The sequence below is a fragment of the Sceloporus occidentalis genome, unplaced genomic scaffold (genome assembly GCF_023333645.1).
Source record: "Sceloporus occidentalis isolate IW3139 unplaced genomic scaffold, rSceOcc1.0.p SCAF_125, whole genome shotgun sequence".
Lineage (NCBI taxonomy): Eukaryota > Metazoa > Chordata > Lepidosauria > Squamata > Phrynosomatidae > Sceloporus > Sceloporus occidentalis.
This window is the reverse complement of record NW_028317105.1, coordinates 212944-226365: the sequence shown is the minus strand read 5'-3', so window position 1 is coordinate 226365 and position 13422 is coordinate 212944. Positions and strand designations below refer to the sequence as shown.

Sequence of the window (13422 nt, the reverse complement as noted above, 5' to 3'; positions counted from 1 at the left end):
TAGAGGACAACTCCCCGGGGTCCCTCACTACCTGAGGCTACCTTTGTCTTCTATAGAGACAAAAGAGAAGGTAATTGTCGAGAAACCTAAAGGAACTCAGATAATTTGGGATCCTGTATTCACTCCGATTCAGTTCAATAGCAACTGAACTTGTGGTAACTCAAAGAATCCTAAAGATTCTCAGCAAGTAAAAAAAATAAAAATTTATTATGCATTTCACCTCTAGGCACTCCAAAAATCCCACTTTGGATTTAGCTGATGACCCCGCAGAGTAGTTAAAATGTCATAGTTGTTAATGGAGCTCGCTGCTTGGAGCGCAGGTTTCAGAGATGTAACAGATGATCTCTATATTTTCTAGGTACCCGCTTGAGACTTTACTGAAGGACGGAAGGGTTATATAGTTCCTTTAGGATCATGAGTTTGCCCCTTTAGGTATGTCCACCATAAAAATAGCTTTGCAAGTCAAATCATATTTCCACTGTATTCATTCAATTTATAATCGTCAGGAGGTGGATACATTCCTTGCAAAAATCATCAGAATTTTGAGGTTTTAGGTCCCAGCATGTACCCCTTAAATTAGCCCCTTAAGGACAATGGGTGGTCCCTAAACCCATTGAAAACAATGCATTTTTTTTGTCATTAAGGGGTTAGTTGTAACGGGTACCAAGGGAATGGATTAGAGATTCCTGGAGGTCAACATCTTTATCCTTCTCCAGTGCTTTGGAACAGTTCTGAAGCTACAAGGGAAAAGCATTTAGTCCACAAGAGTACAGAACATAGTAAAAAATAGTAAAATAGCCCTTCTTTAGGGAACTTGTCATTAGCTTTCTGCACCCAATGCAAAAAAAAAGTAATTTTTGCTTAGGAATAAAACATGGCTCTTTATGTGGCCGAAGTAGCCAAATTGTTTCTTTTTTTATTTAGTAAATTGATTATATGGAACCTGAAATATCTCAAATCACCACCTCCACACTCCTGAAAATGTCTATTGATTGTGGATTTTTTATCGTTATGTTCTATGACATGCAGGTCTTCCTTAATACGTTTCCTCAACGGTCCTTTTTGTCTTTCCTACATACTGTATTAAGCATTTTATGCCGGTAATAACATAGCCCACCTATGTGGTGCTCCAATTTATGAGGGTATTGATTGAAAATTCTTCCTGAGCAGATGTTGATTTTACTGTCTATTAATTATTTTATTCCATTTTTTGCCTTTTTTTTTTTTTTTTTTTTTTTTTTACAGGAAAGTGACCTGGTAATAGCATAGAGCCGAGAGATGTCCCTCTTCTCTCTATACATCAGATACCATTGTCAAAGATGGATCATTAAGCTTCAATGATATTTTGTATTTAATTAATAAATACTGTATTGGGATACAAACAATGACCTAGGATCTTTTTTATCTCTTTTCTCTCTATTTCATTTCTTTGCCATTTGGTATCCCTCCAAAATGGTTTTGGAAACATAGCCTCTTTTAATCAATCTTAACTTTACTTTTTTCTGCCTCTTCTTCAAATGCCTCCAAAGTTTAACAATTAGGGTGCATCCGAATAAACTCATTTGCTTTTGGAACCTCTGAAAACCACATCTGAAGAACAGACATGTACGGCTGCAAATGTAACTCTATACCACGTGGAAAAGGATGAGGAGCAGGGCCGGCCCAAGGCAAAATGCCGCCTGGGGCGAATTTTAAAATGCCGCCCCCCCCCTATCTACCCTTCCTCTCCCTCCGTCCCTGCCGCCCCCCCATTATCTACCCTTCCTCTCCCTCCGCCCCCCCCTTGTACTTACCTTTCAGCAGTCCTGCGGCGAGTCTCCCTGTTCGGTCTCGGTGCCGGCTATGAGGAAATCTTCCGGCACTCAGCATTACAAGCCGGCACCGAGACCGAACAGGGAGACTCGCCGCAGAGGAGAGAGAGAGGGGCGCCGAGCGGTACTGACAGCTTGGTAAGCGAAAACCACTCGGCGCCCCTTTCTCTCTTTAAAAAAAAAAAAGGGCTTGGGGTGGCAAAGTGCCGCCCCTTCAAAAGTGCCGCCTGGAGCGGTTGCCCCACTTGGCTCCATTGTCGGGCCGGCCCTGATGAGGAGTCACATGCTTTTGGAACCTCTGAGATCTCTTTTTGAGAGGGAACCACATTTGAAGAGTAGACCCGTAAGGCCCCAAAAAGCAAATGTGAATCTACACCTGTTCCTAAGTTGTCTCAATAAAAGGTATAACTCTGCCCATTTCCATAACTCTCCCAACAATCTGAGCTTTGCTTATCTTAAATCACAACGGTGCACCTCTCATTCTTACCAAGGCATGAAAATACGGTGATACGTTTCCCGCGGGAATATCTTAGGAGTGAAACAACCCAACGATTGCAAGAAAAAAAGAAAAAAAATTTACTTTTTTCATCATGTTGTCAGCGTTGGGAAATAAGTTTAGAAAGGCAAAATATGCCTTTGAAACGTACCTGGTGAATTCCTCCATGAATTGTTGATATCTTAAAAGCAGTTTTGACAACTTATATATATGACAGGTTCAGCAAATTTGTGACAAGCACCTGCGCGAAACAATGTGACCCATTTATATCCGAGTCACGGCAAACAGCGTGACGGGAGCATTTGCCGCATTCTGATTCTTTCAAAGGTCTAAATAATAGAAGTTTACTTTCAAAGCCTTGGAAACTTCGTAAGTGTGTCGGGAGGAGCTGTGTTATACATTGATTTAATGATATATAAGGACGCATGGCACATTGTTATTCTTTTATTGATTAGTAATCATTATATTGTTTGTTTGACTTGTATATTTTTTGTAATGCATTATATATATATATATATATATATACTGTGCATTACGTAAAGTGTTACATTGTCATTTGCAGCTAAAATTTGAAAAAAATGCACTTTAAAAAAAAATAAATATATATAAATTGTTTAAAAAATGTTAGTCGGATGCATTTATATATTAGATGTGGGGAATATGTTTAACAATCATTCCTAGGAGCTAACAGAGTGTTTCCAGAAGCTCTGGGAATCAGAAGGGGAGAGCTGGTCCCAGGGGCAACAAGGGCCCACCAGGCGTGTCCTTATTCTCCAACCTGGAGGGGGCCCTCACTGGTAACACCCAATATTACATGCCCCCCGTAATAGTGCTGGTTCTGTGTCTCTTTCTTGGCCCCGCTGCTCCTGTTTATAAAGGGCAGCGGAGTTTGGCTAGTATATCATGAGTCATTTTAACAAAAGCCAAGGTATGACCTCATATACTTTTATGTTAATGAACACTATGGACCCAATCCCTATCACTCCTAACTGCTCTGCTTATTGCTGGTTTTATAATGCATGTTATGTGTCCGTCGACCTTCCGCAAGCTATCTGTACTTTGATTTGATGGCATAAATGCGGCCTGTCTATCCCGCCGTCATTCTTACACCATAGGTCAACGTTCTAAACTCCGAGATCCTGATACAGAATATATTTCCGAGGCTCGGCGCGTGATGCATTACTGACAGAACGATGACTGGAAAAGATCCCCTCGCTTCTGGTGTCTCGGCGGATTTTCCGTTCTAGGTTGTAAATGATTTATTTTGTGCAATGGTCATGAATTCCTTCACTCTAAAATAACAATACTGCTCCAGGAACAGATGGCAACGCATGAAGAATGAGTGTACAAATATACCTGAAACTAAGAGGTTTTTGCTTCAGTCAATTAACCTTTTCAGCGGGAGACCAGTGAACATGGAATCTGAAGGATTACCGATATATTTAATGTTTTACTTGAAATGGAAACAAAAACACTTGGAAGTCGAGAACAAATCAAAGCGCTGCACCGGGTGTCACTTATATAGCTAAATAATTCGACTCTGGTCCCTGATGGGCTTAAAGGAGCAACGTTTTTTTTTTAATCTCAAGTAAATTAATTTATTGAAACTACCTATAGCTTTATAGCGTTTAAGTTTGCCAATCCCTGTACTTGTTTCCCCCTCCTGCTTACAAAGACTGTCTGAACCAATCGGCAACAAGCAGCACCTTGATAATAAGGGAGTGATGATGGATAGGAATAATAAAACAGATGCTGAGAATTAGACGTTAAAATAGCTGCTCCCATGGCATACCCATAATCAGACTGGACTGTTGATGATGGGGCAGCTCTGGCCCTTTAAGGCCAGCGGCTGCCTGATGACATAAGTACGCCCGGGGGCTGGCTATACGCTTTATGTTTGTCAGTGGCCCACTGGGCTTTTGCTGGCCAGTCCAGACCTGCACGTAACTTAGTTACTATACTGACTGGCTTATTGCCTGTAAAATGTTAGATCTGGGGAATGTGGCAGATCCACTAAAAAAAAATAAACCGGAACATACTTCTGAATGAGCAAATACCTTTACATGGAACGAGAGGCGTATTTCCCCTGGCACTGCCCTAGGCCTGCCGCAGCTGCCCCCTCCAAGGCCCTCGTCCTCATTCATCATATTTACACGGAATGCTCTACTGTCATGGTATATAAAAGCATTCAAAATCATTTTTATGCAATTAAGCATTGGGAGGAAAGTCGAAAATGTCACAAGTGCCAATTTTACAGGTACCCGTGCTTGTGAACGTAGGGAGTTTTTGAAACCCGTCCATTCGGCGTGCGTGGCAATACTTTATTCAAGTGTTCAGAGATACTTTTATCCCAAGACTTCCATTATTTATATTTTGGTTTCGTTTTTTTTTATGCTTAAACGCATGCATTTGTCCATTATGGAAAGCGTAATGTGTTTTATGCTTTGTTTTAACCCACTTTATTCATCAGGAATATATCTCAACCAAAAAGCAAAAGTCGATGATGGATGGAACACGCTGAGTGCGCGGAATGTAAACGCCTGATACATCCTTTCATAAATACGTATCTATCGGTGTTACATTCTAAATCCACATTTTTACCGTAGGGCTTTTTTTTCATGAATTTTGATTTACAAACAGTCTGCAATCCTCTGATGTATATGTGAATAGAATAATGATGCCTCTTTGATGCCAAAAATGATACATATGGCCTGTAATATTTCTTACCGCTTGGACATCCCTAAATGACAATAAATAAAGGGCTACGCGACGGACGACTCGCGGTGCGTTCCCGAAATACACAGCAAAATAATAATCACCAGTTGTCCTTAAAATAAATGTCTTTAGGACTGGAATATAATGAGAATTAAAGCGAAAGTGTCACATCAGAGCTAAAATCATAAACAATAAATAATAAAAAATCTCTATTGCTTACAATACCCAAATTTTTGTTTTTTAGATTCTGATTTTTGGAAGGCATCTTTATGCAGATTTTCTTTTATTTCCCATGATCCCACAGCAAAGATTGCACTGGAATTTTACTGCCAGCCCAAGTAGGAATATTTATTTATTGCAACAGTTCTATATAAATCTGGAATATGACACTTCTCCTTTAAGCATAAAAGTAAAAAAAAATCAAATAATTAAAAAGCAAATTAAAAGTATATATTTACAAAAGATTTACTAAAAGTTTATTTTTTTTAAACATTCTGAAACTTTTGCTTGAATTGCCTATTTTCCCTGAAATGCCCCATTTTCCCCTATTTTAGTAAATAGCATCTTCTTACCAGAGCACACAAGAGATCCACTGCTTCTAAAATGAGCTCCTGGTGTCCTATTCGGGTGATCCCCAGCATCTCCAGCTCCTGGTGAGTGATGTGCAACAACTGTTCCCCATTGATCTTCTCTCTCTCAAAGTTTTTGATGTACTGCTGAAGGCAATCGTCTAGACCTGTTGAGAAGAGAAAGTTGAATAAGAACCATTGAGGAACCAAATGAAAATATAATTGTTCTTCATTAACCATGCAGTTACTTTTCTGTAACATTTCTTATTTAGATGGGGAAAACTCCAATGGAACTCAGATGATTAAGGCCTTGACAAGCAGAGGGTCCCCTGTCTCTCCAACTACGATGGAGCACGGTTTCTCAGTCAAGGACAACCGGTAATGTTCTCAGGTTCTCCTCAGATGAGCAGAGGTGGAAAAATTAGTTTCTTAAGACCTGTGCTAATTAAAGGGCCATTTGTGAGCATCTGTTGAAGACCGACATTAAAAAGCTGCCTTGTGCCGTATCCCAAAGCACGCGCCTCCATCTGTGAGTATTAGTAAAGGCAGCTGGAGTGGGATAATTTTTCTATTTCTGGGTTTTGGCATAAACACAACTTGTTTAAAAAACCAGCAAATACAGCAAAACAGGTAGCTTATTTTCAACATCTAAATACAGAAGCGAGCCAAAGAGCCAGTAATTGCATATCTGGGCATGATGACAATTTATCTTAGAAGAATTTAATCATAACCAAAGTTATGGTGGATAAAGGTGATGGGAAACCCTTCTGCTTAAAATTAAGGGGGTAGTAGAAGTATTATTACACACTCATCTACAGACACCAGACAAGCCAAAACGCTTATTTTTCCCTCAGAACTCTCATGGTGCTGCCACAACCACAAGGGATTCTGGGTAGGTGGATGCAAATAAGGTCCGCAGTGATCACCTCTATATCCACTTTATACATGGATCCCTTGAAAGTAATTGCCCGCTGTACAAGACCGCTTTAAAGACAAATTTGCATGCGCCTACCCAGAAACCCTTGTGGTTGTGGCAGCATGAGATTTCTGAGGGAAAAATTAGCCTTCTGGCGTTTCTGGTGTCTGTAGATGAGTGTGTAATAATACTTCTACTACCCCCTTAATTTTAAGTGGAAGGGTTTTCCATCACCTTTACTCGCCATAACTTATGTAATGGTATTTCTCGTGCTACACCAAGCCTCAAGTAATAAGCCAGTATCATAACCTCATGATTTCTGTCATAGGCAAAGATGTGGAAATTGCAGCTCTTCTTGAGTTTTGTCTACAGGTTGTGTTATACAGGGGTCTGTTATGTTGTTATGTTCTTATTATTTGCTTATTTACACGTGCCTATCTGGAATCCCTTGTGGCTGTAGTTGTACCATGGGATTTCTGGTTTGTCCGGTATCTGTAGATGAATGTTTAATAATGCTTCTGCTGCCCCAAGAATTTAATAAGAATCAGTACTGTTGTCTAATCGTTCTGTATTCTGAAAAAAAAATATGTGTACAAAATGGCACACAATCCATAAAATACAATCATATCATTGTCCCATAAAATATCATGGTCAATTTTTCCCACAGCATCAATGTAAGCTTAAATGTACAGTAAATGCACTCATTGTTGTTTACTATTAGCCGACCCCCATGAGCACGGAACAGTTACGGTTTTGATGTCTCTGACCATACCGGAGAACTATTCATAATAAAAACACAGGAAATGTTATTTGATTTAACTATGCATTATACAGGGTCAGCTCAGACCTTCATGCAAGGGAAGCTCATGGAGGTTGGTCCTTCTTGATCCGTATTGTAAGGTCAGTGAGTTAAAATGGTCACATTATATGTGAACTCACAGTTCAGTGAGTAAACTCCCAAAGGGTTACTTGAATGGTGAGGTTAGGGAGCATAGGTGTGGAGTTTTAGCAATGAGGTTGGGGGCTGCCCTAGGTCTGACCCAGGTCACTCTTGCCTCCCCTACGATCTACCTCTGCGGCTGAAAGCCAACATATGACATCATAGCCATACATGGGACCATTATGGCTACGGCCACCCATGGCCTCCCCCAATGCGGCCAGAAAGTCCCATTGACGTCACAGACAATCACGCTGATATCACGGGACACACCACTATTTAAGGGGGAAATGGGCGGGGAGTGGGCGTGTCAGAACGCCCCCACCCCGTGACCCTGAGTTTTCTGGTGATGACTCGGAGACCCGGAAAAAAGGGACGCTTCCCGGAGACTCCAGGGCTAAACCCAGAGTTCCCTGACGATCAAAGCCCGGAGTTCTGCCTATGAAGATGATAACATTCATTTTAGATTTGAGAACATTAGCATCTGTTTCCAAAATATCTCAGCTTGAAATTTTGCTTTTGATTAAGAAAAAACATCACTTGTAAAAGAAGTGAATCCGTTCTTGTGATCTCATGCATATGGAGACAAATCAAAGCCAACGTTTAAGGAGAGAATGTGGGTATTAGGGTAATGGCGTTCCTAACAGCGGTGGGTGCTGAGGGGGTGAGTGTAGGAAAGTCATTATTAGCTGCTTTTTAGATATGTTTTTGATAAAAACAGGGGGGGGGGTGTCGTTTCGGTTCTTCTAAACATTATAGTCATATAGATCTAGAATCTAAGACCGACGACTGATTAAGGTTGGGCGGAATGATTTTTATTGCTGTTAAATTCTATGTGTCTGTGATTTTAGCAGCTTTCTAATGATTAAACTCACATTTGGGTTTTGATAGTCGGAAGAATGATTTACAAAAATAAAGTGAATGACGGCGCTTCTGATAAATATTTTGATATATAAAGTGAGTATAAATAGCTGCCAGCACTTAACACTTAACCCCTACGTGACAATAAAACAAACAAAAGAAAGTGCAGCGCTCCGTTTGTAATAACTCTATATTAATAGTGTTATGCAATATTTGAACATATCTGTCCTTACAAAATAACACCCACGTGCATAGTAAATAAAAAAAAAAAACAAAAACAAAAAACAAACAAAAAAAAAACAAACAGGTATACTTAGATTCAAATCACATGTGATGTCTTCTATGAGACTCTCAGCAGGTTCACATGAAAAATAAAAGAAGCATATAGATAATAGTATAATATTGTTTATACAAGAGATATTAACCCTCCTATAAGATTGGTACTCACAATCTTTTGAGCAACCAAGTTTGCTCAAACTATAGGGCGTCTGTGTAGAAATATCATAGGATCCAATAGTTTCTGGAAAACAGCAGCTTTGTGGTGTTCCACTCAATGTTGTTGTTCCTCAATGAGCATCAGCTCAAGATATACAGGAGGTCAAAATGAAGAGGAGGATTTGAAAGTAAAAATAGCAATTTATTAGTAGTAAAATCTAAAAAACGATATGCTTGCAACAAGCAAACAAAGTTTGTGCTACTTCCAGGTGGGCGTATCGCCAATTTGCATAACGCGTTTCACCCAATCAGGCTTCCTCAGATGCATACCAGTCCCTCCTCTTCATTATCCTTATATGCTCTGCTGCATTAGATCTGCCAGGTGGAGTCCCTTTATGTGCAGCTGATGTTTAAATCCAATAGTATTAGAATGCATTATGTATAAAAATTTGTCCATATTCAGCACCCATATTTAAGTGTCCATAAAAATATCTTTAACAATGTCCATATTGCACAAAGAGAATGAATTAAAAACACACTTAACTATAAAACATTTTAATCATAATAAGTTAGAAATTGGCTCAGAGACCTATCAAACCCATCCATATGGGGCATGTAGTGTTTCTCACATATTAGTAAAATATTTATAAAGATCATGTATAAATACCAATATAAATAGATATACATTACATAATTTAAAACATATAAAACATATATGAGAAATATATATCTAAAACCACATATACATATATATTAATTATAAATTAGTTTCATATTTTATGAGGGAATAATTAATCTAAAAAATTAAATAGATCAAAATCCTGATTCAATCCCATAGGATGTAGTGTTTTCAATACATAGACCCACTTCATCTCAATCTGACCAACTTTTTTAATAAAATTTCCTCCTCTCCAATTTCTCTGGACTACCTGTATACCTATATATTTGAGGTGCTTAGGGTCGCTGTTGTGACATTCTTTAAAGTGTAGAGGTACAGTGTGATTTGTTTGAGCTCCCCTTATTGCTCTGACATGTTCATCGATTCTTTTGTGAAGTGGTCTCACCGTTCTTCCAACATATTGGAGTCCACATGGGCAATCCAATAGATAAATAACATTTTTAGTATGGCATGTTATTACATTTTTTATGTTATATTGTTTGCCTGTTCTACAACTCTTGAACACTTTAATTGCTGACCTGTTCATACAGTTTGTCCCTTGACATGAGGTGCATTGTCCACATTTATAAAACCCTGTATTGTTATGTATAAATCCATTATCCTTATGTTGAGATTTAATAAAACTAGAAGTTAAACTTAAACTCAAATTTGGAGCCCCCCTATAAATCACTTTAGGGGTTTCAGGGAGGATTTGTTTCAGGTCATCATCCTTTAAAAGTATAGACCAATGACGTTTAACAATTTTTTTTAACTCGTGATGGCATTTATCATAATTGAAAATTAAAGGTATCGTATTATCTTGAACGTCCCTTTTTTTGGATGTTAATAAATGTGTCCGTTCTACCATCTCGGTCTCCCTCATCGCTTTTTGTAATATTGATTCTGGATAACCTTTTTGTATAAATTCATCGTTAACCTTATTAATTTGTTGTTGGTATATAGAATTATTTGAACAGTTACGTTTTATGCGCATGAACTGTCCCTTAGGGATGTTATTCAGCCATGGACTATAGTGTCCACTATTATAGAGGATATAACTATTTGTGTCCACTAATTTAAAGAAAGTTTTTGTGCATAATTTTGATTGTTCAATATATATTAAAAGATCCAGATATGAAATTTGTTGTTTGCTATGTTCTGAGGTTAAATTGATCCCCCACTGATTAGTATTAAGATGCTTCAAAAATGAATACAATCCTTCCGCTGGACCATCCCAAATAAAAAACAGATCATCTATATAACGACGATAGGCAATCAAATTTTGCTCCCAGCTATGGGAAGAATAGACAAACGTCTCTTCCCAATATGCCATAAATAGATTGGCATAGCTGGGAGCAAAACGAGTGCCCATCGCCGTTCCTCGTTGTTGTAAATAGAATTGGTCATTAAAGAAAAAGTAATTATTTTGTAAAATCCACTGGATGGCTCTTATTATAAAATCGCCCTGTGTTTTAGGTATGTTTTCTTCTCTATTCAAAAAATATCCTATAGCTTCACAGCCCTTTTCATGTTGAATTATCGTGTATAATGAAGATACATCACACGTAACTAAAAAATAACTATCCTTCCATTGGATCCCTTCCAATTGTTGTAGCAAACTTGTTGTGTCTTTTAGATAAGATCTTGTTTTTTTCACCATAGGTTGTAAAAACTCATCAATATATTTAGACAAATTTGCAGAAATCGATCCAATCCCAGAAACTATTGGTCGTCCGGGAGGATTCTGTAAATCTTTATGAATTTTAGGGAGTGTATAAAAAGTAGGTGTCCGCGGATAGGTTGTATTCAAGAAATTGTATTCCTTACTAGTTAGAATTCCACATAATTTTCCATAATCCAACATTTGTACTAAAGATTTTTTCATGTCGTTTATAGGATTATTTTTTAATTTTATGTAGACTGTTGTATCATTAAGCTGTTTATAACATTCATCAAGATATTTAGATCTATCTAAAAGAACCAACCCACCCCCCTTATCTGCTGGTTTTATAACAACATTTTCATTTTGATGCAGATTCTTGAGGGCCCGATATTCACCTGATGTAAGATTATTGGTATTAAAATTTTGTTTCTTTTCTGATAATTTGTCAATATCATCTATAACCAATTTCTCAAATATATCAATAGCCGATGATTTATATTGTGCTGGATAAAAGTGAGACTTGTTAGATAATGTGGTATGTTTAAATTGTGTGTTTGTTGTTATTCCTATGTTTACAAGAGGATTATTTGTGAAATATTTTTTTAAAGTTAATCGTCTGGAGAATTTGTGGACATCTATATATGCATTAAAGGAATTAAAACATCTATTTGGGGCAAATTTTAAACCCTTATTTAACAAACTAATTTCATCTGGTGTGAGATTATGTGTAGATAGATTAACGATGAATTTATACAAAAAGGTTATCCAGAATCAATATTACAAAAAGCGATGAGGGAGACCGAGATGGTAGAACGGACACATTTATTAACATCCAAAAAAAGGGACGTTCAAGATAATACGATACCTTTAATTTTCAATTATGATAAATGCCATCACGAGTTAAAAAAAATTGTTAAACGTCATTGGTCTATACTTTTAAAGGATGATGACCTGAAACAAATCCTCCCTGAAACCCCTAAAGTGATTTATAGGGGGGCTCCAAATTTGAGTTTAAGTTTAACTTCTAGTTTTATTAAATCTCAACATAAGGATAATGGATTTATACATAACAATACAGGGTTTTATAAATGTGGACAATGCACCTCATGTCAAGGGACAAACTGTATGAACAGGTCAGCAATTAAAGTGTTCAAGAGTTGTAGAACAGGCAAACAATATAGCATAAAAAATGTAATAACATGCCATACTAAAAATGTTATTTATCTATTGGAATGCCCATGTGGACTCCAATATGTTGGAAGAACGGTGAGACCACTTCACAAAAGAATCGATGAACATGTCAGAGCAATAAGGGGAGCTCAAACAAATCACACTGTACCTCTACACTTTAAAGAATGTCACAACAGCGACCCTAAGCACCTTAAATATATAGGTATACAGGTAGTCCAGAGAAATTGGAGAGGAGGAAATTTTATTAAAAAAGTTGGTCAGATTGAGATGAAGTGGGTCTATGTATTGAAAACACTACATCCTATGGGATTGAATCAGGATTTTGATCTATTTAATTTTTTAGATTAATTATTCCCTCATAAAATATGAAACTAATTTATAATTAATATATATGTATATGTGGTTTTAGATATATATTTCTCATATATGTTTTATATGTTTTAAATTATGTAATGTATATCTATTTATATTGGTATTTATACATGATCTTTATAAATATTTTACTAATATGTGAGAAACACTACATGCCCCATATGGTTGGGTTTGATAGGTCTCTGAGCCAATTTCTAACTTATTATGATTAAAATGTTTTATAGTCAAGTGTGTTTTTAATTCATTCTCTTTGTGCAATATGGACATTGTTAAAGATATTTTTATGGACACTTAAATATGGGTGCTGAATATGGACAAAATTTTATACATAATGCATTCTAATACTATTGGATTTAAACATCAGCTGCACATAAAGGGACTCCACCTGGCAGATCTAATGCAGCAGAGCATATAAGGATAATGAAGAGGAGGGACTGGTATGCATCTGAGGAAGCCTGATTGGGTGAAACGCGTTATGCAAATTGGCGATACGCCCACCTGGAAGTAGCACAAACTTTGTTTGCTTGTTGCAAGCATATCGTTCTTTAGATTTTACTACTAATAAATTGCTATTTTTACTTTCAAATCCTCCTCTTCATTTTGACCTCCTGTATATCTTGAGCTGATGCTCATTGAGGAACAACAACATTGAGTGGAACACCACAAAGCTGCTGTTTTCCAGAAACTATTGGATCCTATGATATTTCTACACAGACGCCCTATAGTTTGAGCAAACTTGGTTGCTCAAAAGATTGTGAGTACCAATCTTATAGGAGGGTTAATATCTCTTGTATAAAC

The 13422-nt window shown here is 37.4% G+C and overlaps 1 protein-coding gene across 1 annotated transcript in view; it reads right to left on the bottom strand.

The window, feature by feature from the left end:
* The window catches only part of LOC149281980 (connector enhancer of kinase suppressor of ras 2-like), a 180444-nt gene that overhangs the window by 100598 nt on the left and 66424 nt on the right, over nt 1–13422 (bottom strand). The window contains exon 2 of the mRNA XM_089498753.1: nt 5595–5758. Within this exon, the coding sequence (XP_089354879.1) occupies nt 5595–5758 (164 nt within the window). The remainder of the gene's footprint in view (nt 1–5594; nt 5759–13422) is intronic.